The sequence below is a fragment of the Rhea americana genome, unplaced genomic scaffold (assembly GCF_003343005.1).
Source record: "Rhea americana isolate MKP2758 unplaced genomic scaffold, rheAme1 scaffold_9, whole genome shotgun sequence".
Taxonomy (NCBI): domain Eukaryota; kingdom Metazoa; phylum Chordata; class Aves; order Rheiformes; family Rheidae; genus Rhea; species Rhea americana.
In genome coordinates, this window is record NW_028187088.1 from 656,137 (window position 1) to 678,460 (window position 22,324).

The 22,324-nt window shown below is 38.6% G+C and overlaps 1 protein-coding gene across 1 annotated transcript in view; it reads right to left on the bottom strand.

The window, feature by feature from the left end:
- The window catches only part of ST8SIA1 (ST8 alpha-N-acetyl-neuraminide alpha-2,8-sialyltransferase 1), a 136,820-nt gene that overhangs the window by 89,414 nt on the left and 25,082 nt on the right, over positions 1-22,324 (bottom strand). The window contains exon 2 of the mRNA XM_085323988.1: positions 14,357-14,501. Within this exon, the coding sequence (XP_085180114.1) occupies positions 14,357-14,501 (145 nt within the window). The remainder of the gene's footprint in view (positions 1-14,356; positions 14,502-22,324) is intronic.

Genomic DNA, 22,324 nt, shown 5'->3' on the forward strand with positions numbered 1-22,324 from the left:
AAGAAGAAGAAGAAGAAGAAAAGAAAATAAGAGCCAGCAAAATTATGGATGACCCCACTTTAATAAGATTTTGTTGACTACTATGGCATATCATTATGTACCCCATCCTCATACACAGACAAGGACTCCATGGTTCCAGACAGTGTGCATGCATGCAAAAAAGGTTGTCTTTGCCTTGCAAAATTAACAGTCTTAGAGTAGGACCAACTCACTGAGACRGATGGAGAAGTAGAAAAGTTTGTAAAGAACCTGAAAGACTTGCCTGCAGCCTGCTTGCAAGGATGAAGCAAAGCAGAGGAGTMGATGATACCTAGCTTATTGGTATGAGCAACAGGAAGGATGTTATCAGTTGGGATRGGAGCAAAGAACAGTGAAGATAAAAAGCTCTGCTTTATCTTGTCTGAATGCCTATTTCAAATTTGCCTTGCCCTTTCACTCAAAGTCTTTCTTAAGGGGTACAAACAWGTGTTTTTCAGTCAATTAGATTACTGATCTAACAAAATTAATCACTCAACTCCTTACATGAAAACAAAGGCTAATAAAGGCCAAGAACTGCTGGAAGACATTCTTTGTATTTACCAGAAAGAAGCCACAGAAACAAATCTGCTTATCCCTGGCAGAACTGTGTTCAGCAAGAGGATACTGTTGACTAAAACCTTGTTATGCTGAAGTCTACTGGAATATTGCCAGGGTGTAATCGAGCTTTCGCTTTACCTGTTTCGCAACACGGTTTGTTACTAATTGCCCCAGTGTGCTTCTTTTAGTGAATAATAATACAGSACCCACACCTGCTTGCTTAGTGAACACAGATTCCTCGAGTGCCTCCGAAAGATGAATGGCAGCTGCCACTACAATCRCAGCCACAGCAATAGCCATACCAGGAGAAGGAGATGCCAGACCTGGGTATCGCTTGCAGGACAGACCCCAAACTGGGGAACAGAAGCTGCAAAAAGACAGTGTTGGTGAGCCTACATTTAGGTAGTCCCACCCTTCAAATGCACAATGACTTATCCAGCTTTAATACTARACAGGTCCCATCCTTAAAACCATAGAGCAGAGGAGCACTCCAGTCTCTGCTACATGCATATACTGCCCAGAATACCATAAGGCGTTTCTAGGTCTCTTCCACTTTATYTCTCTGTGAAGCAAGAATAGTGGTTCATTTTGTCTATCTGCTTATTGCAGAGGAAAAGGGGGATTTGCAGTATTTTTCCCCCACCACTGCCATAYGAAAACCCTCTTTTCAATTTTCTCCACAGATTTCTAGGCATAGATTTAACTGTGCAGTAACACCCTACATCAAATGCAAATGACTGTAAAGTGCTTGGGGGAATTTCTATAAAGAGCATCACAGTCATACAAAGATTATTTATGTTTGGCTCTCTCATTTCTTTTTCTGGCACAATAGTAGATCACAGAATAGATCTGTATGGCCTTTGCATTTATATTCTCCTTTCACTTAAATTTTCTCCTATTAAGCCTAACCCCATCAATTACATTTGCAGCACTGTTCCTGGGATAATAGGCTACACTGTCAACATGCCAAGCTCTGCTGCAAGGGAAAGGAAGTGAGAGAAGCCAGTGGGTTTTAGGTTAAGGAAAAGCCTGGCAATGGCATAGCACAGAGGAATGTCTATTAAAAAATTAGTCTACAAATATTTTAGCTAGCCTACAACCAGAATACACTACATCTTCCCATTCCACATTCACATCATATTCACAGCCTTATAAAAATTGACCAACAGAGAGAAAGGTTTGCTTGGTTTTATTTTATGCCCTGTAGGCAGGTCTGACTCTMTGGCCTGACTCCACACATCGAAAAACAAAGAGGTAAAATAGGAATTCCATGTAATCTTCACTATGCCCCTCGGAGACAGCAGTGGCGATTGGGAATTGTCTGTCTCCAGCTACACAAAGTATGTTCAGTTTACAGAGGTAGAGAGATTGGCAGAGCTCTGATAGCAGCACACAAAGATCTTACCCCAGAAAACAGAAGATATCTGAGCTCTGTTTCCTGTTCTRTCCTCAGTGTGTATTACCGAGGAGAAAAGAAAATCATGTATGTCRGGACATTAGGTGTGCCTCATTAGCAGCAATATCCAGTAATCTTCTGGCCACAGGAATAATCAGCAAMACTAAACACAAACTTGTCCCAGCAGAAAAGTGCCATTAAGCTCTGTCTTTCAGGGGTTCTGGCCCCTTATYCCCTTGATGTTTTGGACTATTTGCAAATGCAAAGTCTGATGATATGTTCTGAGGGCACTGCATAGTTAATTGTCACAAATCTTCCTTAAGRGCAATCAAAAAACCAAAAATAATCTGAGGTTTAGAAAAAATGATCTGATTGAAAGGGTAGTTCAGTCTAGAGAAAAAGACTGTGGGGAAATTTGATAACAGTCATATGTGGACAAGATCAGAAAAAAAATCTAAAATTATATTCGGGGGTGATTTTGATTAGACRTCGGGAAATATATTCTTCGTGTAAGGATAGCAGAGGGCTAGAAAGGAYTGTCTAAGTGGGCTGTGGAATTTCCATTACTGGAAGCTGCAGAAATTTACTAGATAAATATCTGTTGGGTACAGTCCAGAGATAGTAGACTACCACAGGGCAAAGGCGAAGGGGTAAYGGCCTTTAAATACCCCCTCCAGACTATGATTTTGTACAGGTTTTTATATGGTATCATCAGAATGAAATAACAGTGCCTGYGCATCTCAGTGTAGCACTAATAAATTCCTGTGAGGTTGCAAAGTATTTTTTTTTGGTTAGTTAAAAAACAAACAAATAAAAAAATTTTGCCCTAAAAASCTGGCTTTGTAAAAGTAAAATTATAGAGTATTGTATGTCTGGATTATATGCTGTGATTGAATGCATTTTCTTTGTGCATTTCTTCTGACTGCTGGAACTGTGYAAAAATAGGCTTGATCTTGTTGATTTTGTTGTGGTGTCTTTCAGTTGAGGGCATAACAACCGAAGCACTTATTCTTTTATAACCGGTGTTTCCTTTTCAAGTACAGCAGGCACATGATGGTACTAACAAGCATGCTCTCAATCACTGCATGTGGTTGCTAGGCATTCCTCCGCATAAATTTGCAGCTGGCTAAGGCATGTACTTAACTAGACACAACAAAATCAGAGAAGATACAATAAAGGTGAGTGAAGAGGRATTTCAGAGTGAGCTGCCTCCATACGCATATCACTTGGATGCACAAGTGTTAGTGTCACTAGTGTCACCTTCATTCTATTGACTTTTTTTTTCCTGTCTGAGGAAAGCTTCATTATCATAGGACATCTATGATAACAGAGATGCTGGTCACACCCATAAAACCATAAATAAGGAGATGCTGTAGACCAACTTCTGATATGTATCAGCATTAGATAGTGTACTTACCCTCATCAGATTGAAGAGCTGACTAGATAACCCCATCAGCATAAGACAGCAATGCACCCGCATTTCAGTGTAACATACCTTAGCTTAAATTGTATGAATTTAGACAGTGTCTTAGAATAAAACTGTATGCCCATACTTCCCAAGCACAGGATGTGAGGAATTACGCAGTTCAGCTGTTCACACTCAGCCATGTAGCTCTCACACTGGAAAGACTAGCTAGGGCAGTATTAGTTGCACAAGGGTGTTGTGCTATTATTAAGAAAACTGACTCTGAGCTGTTTCACATAAGGATCTTCTGATCACAATTATTACTCCTCCACACTGAGATRGATAGTTTACCACTGAAGAAAACTGCTCTGTCCCCTTTCTAACAGGGCACATTCTTTGGGCAAAGAGAAAAGTCAGGCCCCCATCATGTATCATTTCTGTTCTTTGCATGTTATGTGACTCCTATGCCAGAGTACGATGGTACCCAGATCCACCTGCATGACTTGCAGTTCCTAGAGAACATTACAGTTTTCAAACAGCTAATATCTGCAACGCAATTCAAACTATCTCCTCCTGACCAAGTGACTCTCTGGCATCCTGTGCCTTTCAGCATTGGAGGTAAAGAGTTTCCATGAGGCAACATCCTGGCTGCTCTGCCGCAGGCACTCTGCTGACATGCCAGCAACCCCGAACCACCAGCCTAACCCTGCCCACAAGATATTGTGACTGACTTTCAGCTTATAGGTCAAGGGCTCACTTAGGAAAGCACGCAAAAATTTGCTGRCAATAATGCCTCTCATATGAAAAGATCCTGCAAATGCCTGCAGTAGTCTTCCGGGATTGATGGAGTGGACTGAAGTCAGTGAGCCTGAGCCGTGGTCTTGGGCTTCAGCATTTTTAACTTGAAATCATCTGCAAAGCTAGATAAACRCATGCAAGCTGTTCTCCACAACATATTCAGACTAGCCCTGTTGCCTATCATCAGACCCAAATTCCCACAGTTCACAGATGCGTCTCAGAAAGATGTGTTGTCACAGCATCCTGCATTTGGGATTCATCATTACATTACCCAAGTCCAGATCTACCGGGCTGTCAGTTGTTACACCCCAACCAATTTCAACTCAGGAAAAAAAAAAAAGAAAAAGAAAAAGAAAAAAGAACTGTGCCGTCAGTTACCTTGCTTTTGCCTCACACTACAGTCTCCCAGTCTCCCCCCTTTAGCCACCAACACAAAATTATTACCTCATACTGGTATTTTATTGGCCAGTAGACAGCCTGCAGCACAGATTTCTCTGTCAAAATCCTCTAAAGACTGCAGAAGTGGAAGCTCTGTTGGCCATGAAGGAAAAACTGCCCAAATTCTTGATCTGACCAACAGCAGGTTTAACGATACTTCAGCTGCAGGCCCAGTATCACAGCATTTATCCAGAGCATCCTGATGTAAGAAAATCACTATTTTGTTTGATGACGTAAGTATAAAATGTCATTTGGAAGCCAATGCCTGCCTCATGGGAGCAATTCAGTTGATAAAAGATGTTGCAGAGGGGAACCACAGCCCTKCCCCTCCACATCATATCAGGTTGTAAGGTCTCTAAATTGACCATCTCTGGCTACATCAGTCAATTTTTGAACTGTATTGCAGCAAATTTTTCTTCAAACATGAAGTGGAGCCTACATCTCCCTCTAAGCGAGAATATACAAAAGTTCTTTTGAAAGGCACTACAGGATCCTCCTGTAAGATCTGTAAAAGCACTACCCCTTCTTAAGGACTTCTGTAGAAGTAGAACCTTACCTGCAGACTCTRCTGAACCACAGTCCACCCATATTCGGAAACAGAGCTGTAGCAGGGAATATCCATGTATTTGGAAGAGGAGAGGAGCTATGTCTTTGCTGCTGGAGAAATACTTTCTGAATGTGATCTGATATTCTGCCATCCTGCAGTATAGTTTRCATGAGCCATGTCCAAAAACAAACAGAATTATATGAAAAATATATAGAAATATGCAATATTTCATCAAGTCCTACTCAGGCTTCTGCCAGGTGGTAACTGCCAGGCATAAAATTGAACGAAAACTGAGCCTAAAACAAACCAGTGCTGATTTTAAGTCTATTTTAGATGTATTTCACCAAAGATGCTCACTACAGAATACAGCCAAATTAATGTAAGTAAATACAAACACTGAATAACAAATATATTCACATACATGATAAAAAATGCTATAAAKTCAACAAGGTGACACTTAATAAAAATACATAAATAGTAATAAAAGCTAACAGGTGGTCAGGATAATAGGGCTTAATCTTACTCAGGTTTTAAATATCAACTTCTAAAGAAGCAAAGGTTTCACTACACCTGTAGGTGGAAGTCTTGGTATATATAAAYGAGTTCACTGTCAGAGAAAACCCTGCATCAAAAAAGAGCCTCTTTTTAGCATCTTATCAGTTATATAAAGCTACAGTGAAACAAACAAAGCAAACATACCTGTTCTGTCTCTGGGCAGACTAGACCTAACTTTTATTAATATTTTTATACTCTGAACCAGGGTATTAAAAAAAAAAAAAAAAGAAAAGGGGGAAAAAATCATATGCCTCATAGTTACTTCTAGCCATCAGATGCGAGAAGTTTGCCATGGCTACAGTTTTTCATCTGTGATCACTTCCTTTAATTCTTCTTCCTCAACATTTCTAGCTTATCAAGCAGCAAAATTATGTTCCTCTAAAACACCAGAACATTGACTAAAAAGCTCCTAAAATTCCCATGGCGTTAGTGCAGCGTCTCTGGCCTCCTTCACCCACACTGCTCCCTTGCTCTTTGGGTTTAGACCAGTGGTTTTGCTCTGCACTTTACACATCCTCCAGCGCTACGAGATAATCCGTAATCCATAATTACGGCTCCCAGGCACTGTCAAAAAATGTTACATAAAGYAGAAAGTTTCTGTTGTGAGGCCAATGAGTTGACAGGTGCCCCAGAGCTCGCTCTCCCAAGACATTGCCTGCATTTCACCTGCCAATACCACAGCCCTGGAAACACATACATCAGCTATGCTATTTGAACCATTTTGCAAGTAATACAAAATCACTCAGAGTAGTAATATACTCATGGCTGAACTATCTTTTTGAAAATACTCCATGTCCTTTCTATCTTAGGTGGGCTCCRTAACAATCCAGCAGCTTTTATACTTTTTAAAAATATTGCTCAGTATCCCTAATAATGCAGAAGTGGGACCGCATTTGCTCTTCCACACCCTCATGTAATCCCAAACATTTCTATCATGATTGGAATTCCAAACAGCAGCAAAGAATTGGTTCTGGCTTGGGGATTAGTACATTTAACCTTAGGTTATTTGTGGTTTGACCTGAGCATAATTAGATATTAGAAGTGGGATTGATCTGTGCATTTTTGAATACTCCAGAATATAATGGTCTGTGATGCAAAGGCATTGGGGTGTGCTTGGATAAACTCTCCTGTTACCTAGAAAATGATTGATACTGGGTCACTTCAGATTTGAAGCAGAAACGTGGAGTTAGGGCTGTCATTCCTYTTTCCCTTTGGGCCAAACTGACACTTTGCAGCCAGGTCTAGTTCTTCCTTTCCTCCCTAYTTGTTTCATTTAGAAAGGTCAGTGCCTATTTATGTATTTGTATTAACTGAGATAAAGCCAATTTGGCATGTGCATTATTGCAAATAAACTCCAGAAAAATCAGCCTTGACAAATATAGTCTGGCTAAACAGCTTTGCAGAACACATCCTTGCAAGCCCAGAGAGACCAAAAAAAGTATCTGGTGATCAGCAGGGACAGCCAGCCACTCCTTGCTCTCTTTCAATTTGCCTCGATAAAAATATGTTGCCCATCCTCTAGTGTTACTCCAGACAATACATATTACATCTCACATATCTTTTTTTTCAGCCGAAATCTGATTTTCACCATGCAGCATGTTTGCATCTTGTGTATATGGGATGCTTTTGGATGGATGGTTTTTGCTTAACTGACCAAATATAATAGCTGATGACCTATTCCAGCTTTGCTAACAGGCTGCACAAAATGGTCCAATTCTGCAGTTCTTAATTAGTCAATATTCAGTGTAAGGATAAGAGTTTCACCTAAGTCAAGTTTAAGCTAGATTTTGATCTCAATTACCCTGATAACAATTGCCTAGTACTGAATGAGGGAAGACTCATGCTCTAAAAAGATCAGAATTTGTCAGGTCTGTACAGATAATATATCATATCTTAGTTTAGGAATGGCATTATACTGCTTAAGCTGACTAGGGACACAACTTGCCAATCTAGAAGATCTCTTATTAATTGTATTCCTAAAATGTGGAGGTCATTTCACAAGATAGAACTACCTCTTCTCATTTTAACATGCAATGTTTTTCATGTTTGCAACAATACGTGTTTATTACAGTTTCATTTTAAGGAAATATATGTAACCTCAACTAAGAATATAGTTAGAATATAATTATTATAGCAAAGAATATTATAGTCACTGTGCTCAGGAAAAAGCGGGAGGGGAAAGGCAGGAGGGGAAACCAAGACAGTACCAAGAAATTCCTCCAAATACTAGCTCAATATAATTCAAAATAAGTCACTAAAATACCTGTTARATACTAAAATTAACAGGAGTAAATATAACAATTGCTCAGAAAATGTTAGGTCTGCACCTCATGCCTCTATATAGGAAATCAAAAAAMATCCCCCAAAATCAGGACAGAAATGACTCAGCCGGTGTTCTAATATATTTCCCCAAATAGCAATTAATTACAAACAAAACTTCACTGTGAACAGAATACTTCAAACAAGTTAGATTGCTAGCAAAAGCTAAGAGAAGAAACTGCCAAACACTTCACCAAAGTCAATAATCTTATATCTCCTGGAGACACTGCAGTCCTGCAACCTAACCCCTTCACTTCACATGCTTTCCCACTTTATACACAATTTTAGAGTCAATTCTGTCACCTGGATCAGTTAGGACAACACATGGGGTTTTTCCTTCAGGAAGATAAATTCTCCTGTTAATGTGGTTTGCATTTCTTACACAGATCTAACTTAACATTTTGTCCTGTTTCTGCATAGCAACTACATTCCTAACTAACAATTTCCCATACTCGCTGCTCTTAGCCCTTGCCTTTTACTTAAATTAAACCACCATTTTCTTCCTCATGTTGAGTATGTTTTTTCCTGTGATCCTACAGTTGCCACATATTTTACATCAAACTTCCTTTCCAAATCTGTATTTTCTGAAATAATTATAAAATGCTTTAACTGCAGGCTGCTAATGCAGGGCTATGGAATTTGTTTGTCAATGGAGTGCTGTGGCAAAGCAAGTCCAGCGTCAGAAAAGGATGTAATAAAAATCTCTGGCCAAATGAGACTATTGTAAGTAACCAAGACAAATCAGAAGCTCCTGGATTCTAATAGGTATTCTGGATTAAAAATTAATGTCGCCTATTAACATATCATATAGCACAAGGAACACTTTGTGAAAAATCATAAAATCATTCCATTTTATGCAGCACACACCATTCATCCTGATAAACTAGAAAATGTCAGAGGATTTCTCCATATGGCATTTACAAGTAAAGCAATAATATTTTCCCTACCTTTAAAATAAAGAATCTAAATTTTAATGCCACCTTAAATAGACTCTGAATAACAATTTGACAAATACAGCCTTTCTCCTCATCATGATGTATCCTGARACAATGGCCAACTTTCCCAAACTTATTTGAAGTTTGAAGCTATTTCCTTTAGATTTCTTGTAGAGCATTTGTGACAAGATGATAATTCTAGAGAAGCTTGTTGCAAGCAGACATTTTTCCACCTGATGACATTTTTAAGAGATCTGGAGCAGGTAGGAAATCATATTTTAGTAATTCAAAATAATTTACTTGTACCTTCATGAATCTAATCAGTTCAAGTGAAATATAATAAAACTAGAAAAAGTTTAAATAGCTTATTTTGTCAAATTAAAAAGCTCAAGTCTAAAAKTTGAAATTTTTCTTGAAATGTATTCTCTCCTCTCCCTCCAAAAAATAATACTTTTCCATAGTGTTTTGGGTAGGTGGAGATAGGAGCTTGGAAATTCATCTTGGTTCTGCTCAAAATCTTGCTTTAAGCTTTTGCCAACATGTGGAAAAAACAATTTGTTTAAACAGGTCAATAGTATGGTGAGTTTGTTCTTTGATGGTAAAGGGGTCTGAAGTTTGGTTTGGAGACCTTGGGGGAAGATGGGAAGGAGTACAAAATTTTTCTGGAAAATGTTTGAGACTGGCATATTTTTTACTCTCTACCTTAAAAACAAATGACTTTTAGTTCACTTCTCTTTCACATGGTTTTGAGTTACATCCCGACTCCTCTTATGGTTACATCACTTTTACTCATAGCATCTAAAAATTGCTATGAGAATATATAGAAGCCCGTTTTCCTCCATTTTAGTCAGAAAGGGTGGCAAATGCTAGTCATACCTTCTGTCATGCCTCAAGATATCTTAACAAGATCACAGCTATCTAGCTAAATGTCTAGGCTCAAYGTGTGTATCTACATGTCCTGAGGAATAGGACTCCTGAACAGTTACCAACATGCAGACCCATTATCAGTATAAGATTTGGCCCATAACAGGGGAAGAAAATGTTTATAAGTCACTCATGACCTTCAGTGTCTATTCTGATTCCTCACAATCTGGTTATTCAGAGGTTTATCCACCCATCCCACTGATTTCAGCTGGAATAGAGTAATCTGCATCTCTGAACTCTAGACCCTCAGTCATGTAGCCAAAATTACTGGCCATTACTGAAACTTCAGGCCTACGTAGAAAGCTGTAGAAAGCTGGTAAGGCACGCAGTAAGAATAACCTGCTATTGTTAATACATATTGTTATATCTTGTTAATATTGTTAATCTATACCTACATCTATATGCCGACGCAATGCTTTACCTCCTAAGCAGCACTGTAGATCACAATAGGTAACACAACAAAGCTGCTTGTCAGGAAAAGTTCAATTTTAATTGCAAATCACATGCATTATCCAACAGCTCCAGGTAATACCACCACTGTACATTTGGGAGACAAGGTGTAGGTGGGATCTCTGCTCTCACTGCATGGAGGCAGTATGATGGGCCACATCCTGTGAAGGAAACATTCCTGAAGAGTCTTCCAATCTGTCCTGCATCATTGCCCGTCCTTTAGATATTGACAATGAACCACCAGCAGTTTCTCTCCAGAAAGKGAAAGATTTTACATTCTGTGTAATATTTCATTTCTGTTTCAAAACAAGCWATTTTAGAAATCAATAGCAAAAACAAGACAGGGAGAAGGGGGAAGAGTAGGAGAAGGCATGTCCAGCAGCTGGAATTGTTGGCTCCTGGAAAATTCTGCAACTTCAAATTTTGTTCACTCTGACATGAAAGTCAGAATGCTGCAATTTTCCACGCAGCAGCTTTTTCCTTTTAATGTATTTTTCCTTTGRTCTATCAAAAACTTAAAACTAAAAAGAAGTAGGAATATAATCAAACAATGTTTTAAAAAAAAACTACCATAGAGTGAGAAAAACAATTGAAATATTACATTACAAAAATGGTAAAATAAAATGTCTAACACCACCAAAACCTTTTAATCTTTTCACTTCAAATAAAATTTGAAAAAAAAATCAAAGAATTGATACAGAAAGTTTATATTTTGATGAAACAGCATTTTTCAGTGGAAAAGCTCTTCATCAGAAAATGCTGAACCAGCTGTAATAACTTTATCTACACAAATTRCTCAGAAGAAAAATATTCTATTTTGTACTTTTCACATTCAGTAATAAGGGACTCTTTACATATTAAGGCCTGAGATACTGATATTATTTCTACATAAGTTTCCATCGACGCATAGCAAGCTTATTCTATTCCACAAAATATAGCAAGTTTCCCATTTAGTTTTGAGTTACTTTATGCTATAAGTTAATAACTGGTTCAGGGTTGAGAAGAGAAATCTTCTGCAAGTACAAAATGGCTTAAGCCCAGGAGATTGATGTGGATGGAGCTTTTTTTCCCCCCTAATTTATCCTAGAGGAAATATCTTTTCGATTACATCAACATAGCTGCGGCCCTTTACATTCTTGTTATATCCTCTGAGTGTTTCAGAGTATAACCCATATTTTCTAAGAGGTTTCAAGCTTCTGAATACTTTTGAAAGGAATTTTCATCTTCACAAGAATTGCTTGCCAGTTGCTACTAAACTAATGGAAGCCGTTCTTCAAGAAGAGGCCTGAAAAAGTTAGTCCAGTATTCGTCTAGAAGCAGAGAGAGAGCTAGAAAAATACTTCATTTAAGAATTCACTACTAGTAAGTCTTCCTAAGCTTTTAAGTCTAACAAGGTTTCATCAGATAGAGGCTTACAAAATTCCTGCGGCAAAATACATGAGAATAACACAGCAAGCCACAGACAGTGGTATTTATAAAGTGTGTGGCATGGAGGTGCAGCAGTGAGTAGCACTTGTCAGCAATGCAATACTCATCAATTCATTAGTAGAATAATATTTCTAGAACAGTAGAATGGGTACTGAAATTGATTTTTAGAACCGTTTTAGAGTTAGGACATCATAAAAATTCAGCCTTTTTCCTCTCCACACAGCATCTAATCCCCTTCACAGCTTGCTTGGCAAGCCTAAGAGGACACAGAGATCCTGAAGTCCCAACTCCTTAGCTCATGTTGTCCCTCATGTTGTTTTGCATTTTGCAGGTCCTCTCTTCTGCCCCTGCCAACAGATAAATTTGGGGAATAGGCCTGGGAGCTGGGAAGCTGTTAGAGCTCCTAGGATCACAACTCCTATCTAACTAGCATTTACCTCTCTGAAGGAGCCCATCTGGTACTCTGCAATTTTCTGTGAAAGGATGTAGGACACCGCTGTGGCTACGCAGAGTGCAAGACTTTAATCCAAACAAAACCAAATTTGAGTCTTTCCAAACTAAGATGAATTTTCAAATCTGTCACAAAATAGAATGACCTCTCTGAACCACCCACAAAGCGTTCTTTTGAAATGTTAAAAAATACATTCATATTTTCAGTGGCTGCTGCCAATATCTTTGAGCAGCACAAAGTTTACAGTTCTTTTAGTTATCTCCAAGAAACAAAGAAATACTGTATCAACAAATCATAATAAGCATATCATAAAAAAGATTTACAACTGCTGCTCTGTGGCACACTATAAACTTTCTACCAGTCTCAGAGGTAGGGATAGAAATTCATTCCAGTAGGGCAGCCTCATTCCAGCTGCAAGACAGGAAAAGCACTCTCTGTAGACATTCAGCATTTACTTGTTTATTTAGCTTGCCGAGAGCCAGCAGCTGTGGACTACATCAGAGGAAAGCTGAGTGCACGGGAGGTGCAGACCCTGCAACTGCTTACTTGCAACAGGCACAACTGAGTGAAAAGGCAGCAGATCTGCAGCCTAAATAAGATAGAGCTGTCTCACTGTTTCTCTGGTGGACGTATTGACATAGAAAGTGGCTGATCCAACCTCCTTTTCCCCAAATCTCAGTTTCCCCTCTCTGCACTGAAGGAAAAAAAAAAAAAAAGATTCAAAGTAAATCATAACTCTTTTTTTGAGATCTGGAAATACCCTAAAAAAAAGTTAATTTTCTAATGTTAAATTTGCATAACAAGTTTAATGAAACTCCCCTAAAAAAACTCCTCTACCTGTATAACAAACTGCAAAAAATGAATAGCCTGGTGTGAATGGCTCAAAAGCAACTGTGAGGCTTAAAAAGTATTTATACCTTTCATTTAAGAAGTTAAAGCAACATGTAAATCAGTCATCTCCAGATGTTTGACTTTCTTTTAATCTATAACAATATAAAACATATCTGATTCCATGTACAGAAGTCAATATAATAAACTGATTATTTAACATCAGTTCATATAATAATAAACATATAAGAAGTCTTGATCAGTATTACAAATTCTCAGCACTCAGTAAGTAAGTCTCCTCTTATCACTTTTCCTGAACAACATCAAACCATTTCTAATATTCAAAGCACAACAAGAATTGACTAAGTCATGTTATTGGCTTCTGTTATAGGCTTACATTGCTTGCCATCAGTAAACTTCATTAACTTGAAAGTAACTTGGATACCTTTATACAAACTGCCATCATTCCTTAGCTAAAAAGATTGAAACTGAAGTAACTCTAGATGAGAATTTGAAAGGGATGAGGAATTACTCCAGATAATTTCCAACAGGGTAACTGAGGTAAAATTCTAGTTCTCTAGACACCTTTGCTTTTTAATGTAACCCAGCCAAATTCTACTGACATCAAGGGAATTGATCAGTTTGAATTTGGATCTAAATACAGGCCAGAAGCTGCCATTTCAGTTAAAAAAAGAAAAAAGAAAAAGAAAAAAAAAGAAAAGAAAAAGAATGATGCCAATAATATTGGCAGGTCTCTAAGTGTTATGAGAGCAAAGCAAGTTTTCCTGAAGATTCACCTCTGAGTTCTGTAGCACTGCCAGCTCGCATAGTGTCATCACGTATCTTGCCAGATTTGATGTTTTATCTAAAGTGCCAGCTTCTGAGGACACATGATTATGTAAGATTCTCAGGCCTTGTTTAACTAAGGGAAGTTTCTAGCTGTCAGGGTTTGAAAACTGTTTGTGACTGTCAGTGACTAAAATACAGAAATCACTTTTTTAAATAGCCAGCCTTTATCATTATTTTAAAAATCAAGAAGGAAATCCCAATCTCATCACCTTCTTATATTTGAAGAGACTGGAAATCCTGGAAAGTGACAATGGAAATATTTATTACTACACAGGTCACTATTTCATAATTTTCAGAACACAAGTAAAAAAGCAAAAATGAGCATTTTGTATTCAGAAATGAAAATATGCTATTTCTTGACACAAGTGTTTAGCCCATTTGCATTCATCTGCACCATACTAGCATTTAGTATATTAATATATTAATAATTAAAGTGAAAAGAACAAAAGTTACTAACCTGTGGGAAAAGAGAGTAAGTTGCATTATCAATAGTGAAAGAATATAACAATTCCCCATCAAACCAGAGATTCTTTCCCATGGGGGAGTTCTGCTTTGTCATGGCAAAGAGCTGACCAGGGTCACAACATTCTTCCAGCAGTTTCCTAAGAAAGGCAACAAAAAGAGAAAGAGGTGTATTAATTAGAGCTTTGCCACGTCATCTCTAAAGACCACGCTTTACTGATAGTCCAGGTACCTGAGAGTCTGCCATTCTCAGATGCTATTCAGAAAGCCAAACATCTTCCCAGCTATCTGATGAACAACAGCTGATTCTACATTGCACACCAGAACAATAAATACTAATAGAGAATTCAGAAAATGAGAATATTTAGAAATTCATATTCTAATTTGGTAACTTCATAATTTTTTAATTATAGAAGAGCCAGAAGTCTTGGTTTTATTCTGAAGAGTCTTAGAAATAGCTAGTAAAAAGTGTAAGCCATCCATTCACTTATGAGTGGCTTAAAAACGAGAACCAAGATTTATCAAAAGAAAGTTTGTCCTTCTCAACTACTTTTAATTAATAAAAATTACCAGGCTCCAACACACACAGAAATCAGAGAAAGACTTTTGAAAATCAGATCTGAAGCCAAAGAATACTTATTCATAGAGTAGTTATATAAGTATGGAATATATGACATTTCTTTCCAGTTACTAAATACCCTTGTGCTACTCTTGCAACAGTATTAGAGCCTGTCTTCTAACTGAAGTCCAACTTGAGTCAGCTCAGTTTGCTATATATATTTTGAGGATATTACTCTTCTTGTTTCCTCACTGAAACTGCATATCCTCTTATGCATGCACTTCCCCAAAATAGTTATTACYGAGCTTGACTAAAAATTAGAGAGCTGGCTAGGTGGTTGCGGGTTACATTGAGCAAAAATTCTATAACATAGCCAGCTCAGCAATTAATATCCTAAAATCAGAATGATGAGAAGCTCTAGACATCTGAAAAATAGGAATATAGTATCTTTCTAAAGCCAGTATGGAAGTCTCTCTCTAATGGAGGGGTGATCCTCATATAAAATTTTATATATAATAAATATATGTAAAATCTCTGTTATAAAAWGCCATCATAGCATAATAAATATTGATATTTATTATTATATAATTTCATTATTTATTTTAAAGGCAGTCCTAAACAGACTGAACTCATTTCCAGTGGCTAAAGAAGAACTGAAGGTAGCACGGAGAGGAAGGACAGCTATTACACGCTGCTTAAATGATTGGTATAACTCTTCTCCCTTGCTAAAGAGGAGATTCTATTCAAAAGCAAGAAGTTGTTCACAAAAATGTTTATCATTCACACAGAGGTTTCACAATTACTTTTCTTCTGTAAAAATGAATACTAAAAAGATCAATATCTTTCCCCATCAAAAATTTTATTTTCCATAAATTCACAATTTTCTGTGAATACTATTTTCCACATATATTTCAGCTGAAAATTGATTAGAACATTAGAGTAGATTTATTTTAATCTTTGCAAAAAGAAATAGCTTGAAAATGTCACATGACAAACAAAAAATGTCTAGGACAAAACTGTTTCTGGAGCTGTTTATCCTTAAACTGTTGCCTGTAGAGCTGTTTTGCCCCCCTTCAGACTAGGGCATACAGTAATGTGTTACCAGAAAGGCAATTTCCTTTCCTAGACATGACATGGGTGAACCTACATCCACCACAAAAAAGCTTCATGTCATCCTTCTGCTGATGCTCAGATAAAGCCTTCATTTCAGCACTGTGAAGATGAAACTAAAGGAAATTTGAAAACCCTCACCCAATTACTTTTCCAAAACAGGCTAAGGCAGGTGTAAAATAGAATATTGTTCCAGATAAAAGATAGGTGAGCGAAGACTTTTCTGGCTTTCCACAAGCTCCAGCCTGCAGCCCTTGGAAAGCTATTTAACTCCCTTTCAACTGGAAAGAAACCCATTTTTGCCTCATTTTCCTCTCCTTTTCTTTGTATTTTCTATCCCACCATAGCTTTTTCAGGAGAGTCACTGTTTCATACAGCAAATAGCATAACGCAATTCAAGATCAGATGAAGTCTCTAAGAACAACTATATTACAAAATTAAAATTTCTAAACAGAAGCCTATAATTTGTTCCTTCACTGGAAGTCTGGTCTGAGCAAGAAGTGCARAAGTAACAGATAACTCAGTGAAAAACACGTAGAGAATGCCTTACACTAACAAACCTTTCCTTAGCCAGAGTAAACTGATGAACTAAGGAGCAGCTCTTTGTACAATTTTTTTCCCCCACTATCTGACTAGGAATATATACCTTCTGTTTCATCTCCCCAAAAATGCATTCTTCCAGTTTTCACACAGTCCCTTATTAATAAACCTATTATGAAAAGCAGTAGATGTCTCCTGGAAGGTCCAGAGATATGCAGGTCACTAGTTTAAGCATTATGCATCTGTATAGACTAGCAGAAAAATCTTRTGAACTCACGTGTGCTTTATTCTGCAGGATCACAGGGTCTGAACTGATTTGCTGTCCTTGGTTAAAATGTATGGCTAAAATATTATACTAGAATTCACAGAACTGCAGCAGCTTTTAGCCAAGGATTTCAACTCTTTGCAAGTATGTGTTCACTTGCAGGATGAAATTTTGAGTCAAAAGTACATTATTTTATCTCCAATTCASTAGAGACTTGTGTAAGAGAAGAACCAAATGACTTGAATATTGGTATTTAAAAGGTACTTGGGGCACTTAAGAGCTCTCAGAGCTAGGAGACAAACCCTGTGTGTGAGAGAAGCAGGAGAACAGTTACTCTGAGACTCTTACTTTAGGTCTCTACGATTTCAGCCTGAATTGAGGCACCAGGCAGAGCATCAACACTTAAGTGGCTCTTGCACATCAACCTAAACAGCAGTCTGTGCACAAGGCAGGAGCTGAAGAGCAATTTGGAGATGTTAGCCATATCTCCACAGTATACTTTGTTGAGGTTTTATCAGCAGGTGTTGCACATCAAAAGAAGCCCAGCGCAAGAGTTGGTGCTAAGGCCCCTACAGCAAGMTGATAACGAGCTTGTGGGATTTAGTGCAGATTAACTCTGGTCTGGACCCACAGAGAGAATGCCTGTAGGTGGTTGTAGCATACCAAGTACATTCTAAAAGACAATTACTGGGGACATTCAAGAGATTTGCCTCCTGATGCAACCTTTTATCACCTGAAGCCAGAGAGCAAGATGTCCTTGAAAAGCACAACCTAAATTCATACACAAAGTCAGTGGAAGACTCTGATGAAAATCCTAAACTCCTTTCTCTTGATCCTAAAACAATAAACTTTCCAGTTTGCAAACAACAAGCTATGCTTAAACTTATTCTGGTTTGACTCCAGTCCCAGTTGGTAATGGCTCAGTAACTAGTTCAAGATGGGTTCATACTGGCAAATGTAACATCTTAGAGCAGAAAAGAGCGCTTCCCCAGTGTGGGTTGTCACCTAGGAAGTTACAGCCCTTTAGCTGTGATGTCTCCACAGCTGGAGCAGCCCCTGCACCCCCAGGACAACACCACAGCTTCTCATCAGCTCTCCACCACCGACCAAAGGGACAACACTATACCATGGCCGGCATGCAAGCAGGCCACCACCTGCACCAGTAGCAGCTCAATTCTACTCTAAAGTTCTTCCTTCCTTAAATTCACGCAAAAGGGATGCACAGCAGTGAGGAAAACACCAAGATGGTGGGCCACTGCTTGTCAGGGAGCTTCAAGAGTATGGCTGTCCCATGAAGGAGGACTGAAGCTCAGCTGGGGCTCCTGGAGCAATGGGCAGAGGATGTGGGTGTAAGTGTGGAGGGGGATCCCAGGCGAGGCTGTTCAGGGCTTTTAAGGACTTCTATTGTCCTCRGGGCCCTGACATTGCAACACTCCCTTTTCTGTCCTGAAAGGGCAGCAATTTTGCAACAAAACCCTTCCTGCTCACTGAACCTGCACTGAGCAGGTCCCCATTGGGGACGACAGAGCGTTGCAGCAATGTAAAAGTGAAGGCTTGGCTGAACATGCTAGAGAGGGGGGGAGCCTACAGCACGATGTTCTCAGCAGGTCCCAGCAAATGCCAGCAGTCTCTATGCCAAAGAGGAGCACCAGCTTTTCACTCAACTGTTGTTCAAAAATGGTAACAAGAAACTTGAATTATTACTATCATTATTATTATTCCTTTACAGATTGGCTTTAACGGCAGCATTAAAATAATGACCAAGGTTCAGGTTTGAGTTTGAAATAAAAACAACTATTCAAGCCAATTGTTTCAGTCAGATTCTGATCAGCTCCCTGGATTTAATTACTATAGCGCCAGCCTATGTTCAGTAACCATAGCACTTGGGCTGACAAAACCTCCTTTGGTTCACATCTCAGTTCACATTTGCCTCAGCATGCCATGTTTTTCTTTGGGATCAAATAAGTCTGAACACTCAGAGGAAAAATGGATCTGCCTTTCGAGTTTCAGCTGGCATTTGGTCAAAACCACCACTCTTAGCCACATAGCCATGGATTTGTAGCCCTATTGAATCCCAAACTATGGGTGGTCTTTTGGGTTCAGTAGGGAAGGTTTGGACAGCGCTGTTTGAGAGAAATTGCTTAATCACTTCTATCTACATATCATGTGGTACAGGCAAGAGGCTATGCTGACTGCCTCTCAGATGCCTGAAATAAATACACATCTATTTCCCAACACATGCACACTTAGGGACATTAGCACAGGGTCCTTTATCAGAATTACTTAGGGATTAATAGCARCACGGGCTCTGAAACTGAACTGGTCTGACCACTTCCAATATCCTGTATTTCAAAATCTAATTCTGAAAGTTTCTCAAATCTTCTTGAAAGTAGTGTGTCCCTAAGACAATATGTTGCAAGAATTTTTGGTGGCAGAAGAGAAACCACAATCATTGATAAATGGTTAAAATCTTTCCCCTTACTAATCTGTGCCCAAGTCAGAGTTTGAATTTGTCTCAATTCAGTTTCTGGTAAACGGCTTTTTTCTTTTCCTTTTCTTTTTTTTTTCTTTCCCCTCCCCCCTCTGCTCCAGCTTTCTTTTTATTTTGAAAAAAGATTCCCCTCTTCTCAAATTTCACTCCCACCTATCCTTCTGATGAGTGGAAAAGCTGGAGTTTAACAGATCTCTTGCTTAGAACAAAAATTTTCAATCCTTACATCATTCTTGTGGCTCTTCTCTCTTCTTCAAAAYCCACCTCTAAATATTCCAAACCTAGAAAGAGTACTTCTAGCATAGTCACCCCCTGTCAACTAGAGGGACAAAATGACCTCTCTTATTATCCATGTGTTCCACAYCTGAGGCCAAAGGATATTGAACTGATTAACTGTTTAGCACTCTTTTTCATCATCAGTGCYTCTCTGGACGGGGACATCCATCTGTAACTGCAGTCTGAACACTGGTTTGCTGAATGTGAGATTTCACATTTGGCTTTACTGAAACTTAGTAAGCTTAGGAGGTCACACAGACTGCTCCATRTCACATGCCCGTCTCCTGGACCAGTTTCTGCCCTGCTCTTTTTCTCAGCTGCAAAATYTTTCAACAATATTTTGATGCTCTCTTCCAGATCACCAACTARAAGAAATACAAAGGGTCAAGAATTGATCCATGCAAGTTCACATCTGGACATAACCTGAACTCATTCATTCAGTGACAATCACCAACCTAGAACATTTTAAAAAAATCTAGACCAGTTCCCTATTTCTAACAATGGTTAATATCTACAGAAAAAAACAGTCTTCTTATATAGTCACATAACGTCTAGCAAGCAGCATTTATGGAATTCTTGAACAATCAGTTGTGCGGCCTGTGGTAGTGGAACTATTCTCCGCCTCTGTTTCTTCTTAGGATTCATTTATACTTTTGGGCATTCTTTGTTCTAAGCCAGCAGCCTTTGAATTTTATGGCCCTAGGGAGAAACCATTCAGTAAAACAACAGAGCACCACTGGGATCAGCATGGTTGCATCAGTTTATAGCTGCTTCTCCAGTTTGCACTTGGTTTCTGAATACATTGTAAAAAATATCATTACTTGGCTTTGGTCACACACATTGTATTCTTCTTTCCCAAACAGTTGAATGTAATATTTATAACTTGGGGTTAGCTTGAAGAAGCCACTGAAGMTTTGAAATTCTCATGGGGTTTAAAGCAATCTCTCCTTCACTAAAAACAAACAAACAAACCAACACTGGCTCCAGCCCTGCCAAGCATTTTGGCACCACTGCTCTCTATAGCAGAGTCCCACCTGAGATGAAATTTAAAACTACCTTTAGCACAACTATTCAGGAAAATGATCTTAAAACTGCCTAAGTACATCATGGATAAGTACCAAAAGAACAAGAGAACAGTTAAAGCAAACGCTCTTTATAGTCACAAAAGCATAGAAAACTTTTTTTTTTTTTTTTTGGGGGGGGAGCAATAATAGTTTAAGCTCTTACTAATATCAAGATGTTTGCCAAAAACAACATCTATAGGTATAGGACATATAAATCAAGAATAAGTCACTTTGTACAGGTTCATTTCTGAAAATCCCACAGTTCTCTAAACTTGAAAAATGTATTTAAGTGCAAAGGAAATATGAAAGGGAGAACACCACAGAGCAGAACAGAGCAATAACCTGATTCACTTCCAGCCAAGCTTTCTGCAATATGATAAGATCCTGTGAGAACTGTAGCCATTACTGTTTTTCTCCCCACATTTATTATCTTTTCTTTTTATGAAGCTTTCAGACAACTTCAGTGTTCCCTTTAGCAATTCCTAATACCTGGATTTTAAGAAGTTCACGTAACATTTCTCCTTTCCTTCCCAGAGAGGAAACATATCAGGATAATAAAAAGGTCACAGGCAGAAGCAAACTGAGTACTGAACTGCCTGTGGCTACAACCTGCATGAAAGGAAAGAGGTTGCAGAGACCATAGATGTTTCTCAGAATATGAACAATTCATGGAAATCATGTTCATTTGTTTAGCAGTACAGTTGTATGCAACTTTTTAAAGTGAGAAACATAAAAATTATAAAATAAAATATCTGGATAATTTGCTGAAAACTGCCAAATTAATAACGTTGGGGGAAAATGAAGAAATTAAACACTTCCATCTTTTTTGCATGGTCAATATCCTTTCCTTTATAACTTCCTTTCATCTTTTTTAAATGCCCAAAAGGAAACAAAATATCCTGAGAATACCATACCTGAGAATATCATACCTCTGGGTTTGTTATTCCTTTAAAAACATAACTGAACAAAATATTTGGTGCCACCAGGAGGCACACAGCATGTGCAGCTCAAGAGAGATGACCTTGTGTGATGCTGGAATTCACTGGCACTACACCAAACTGTTCCTTTGCTTTGCAACTATCACTGCCATCAGCCCCTAAATATGACAGCTGGGCTTGAGGGCCCATCCCATGGAAGACAGTCTATCTCACTTCATTTACAGTATTTGCAAAGTAAACACCTCTATCCAAGTCACTCTGGGTCTTCTTCATTTTCAGTGGAGATAAACAGCTTCTTTTAGGGTGTGATTCATCTCAAGCTAAACAGACACTTATTTCCTCTTCAGTGACCATAAGGAGAGTGACTAGCCTAGAAGGAGACATCTATGTTTGGCAGACAAATTCCAGCCCACAAAGCCAGATCTGCTGTTTCAGGCTCTGGGAAGCCCATCAAGGCTTTTGCAGCAAAGGCAAGCTGTGAAGGAGGGACGGTARCTCCTTCATATTCCCTAAAGCACTTTACACAAGATTTTCCCATTTGCAAGCAGCTTTTTATAATGGTCTTCCAGCTCAGCTTCTACAGCTCTTGCAGAGGGCTGTCAGAAGGGTGAGGCRACATTACACTGAACTGGCAGTTTTGTCAGAAATTCAGAGGCAAAGGGGAGTTGGAAAGAGGAAATGAATTAATTGCTTTGCATGCTCTTCTTTTAAAATCTTATA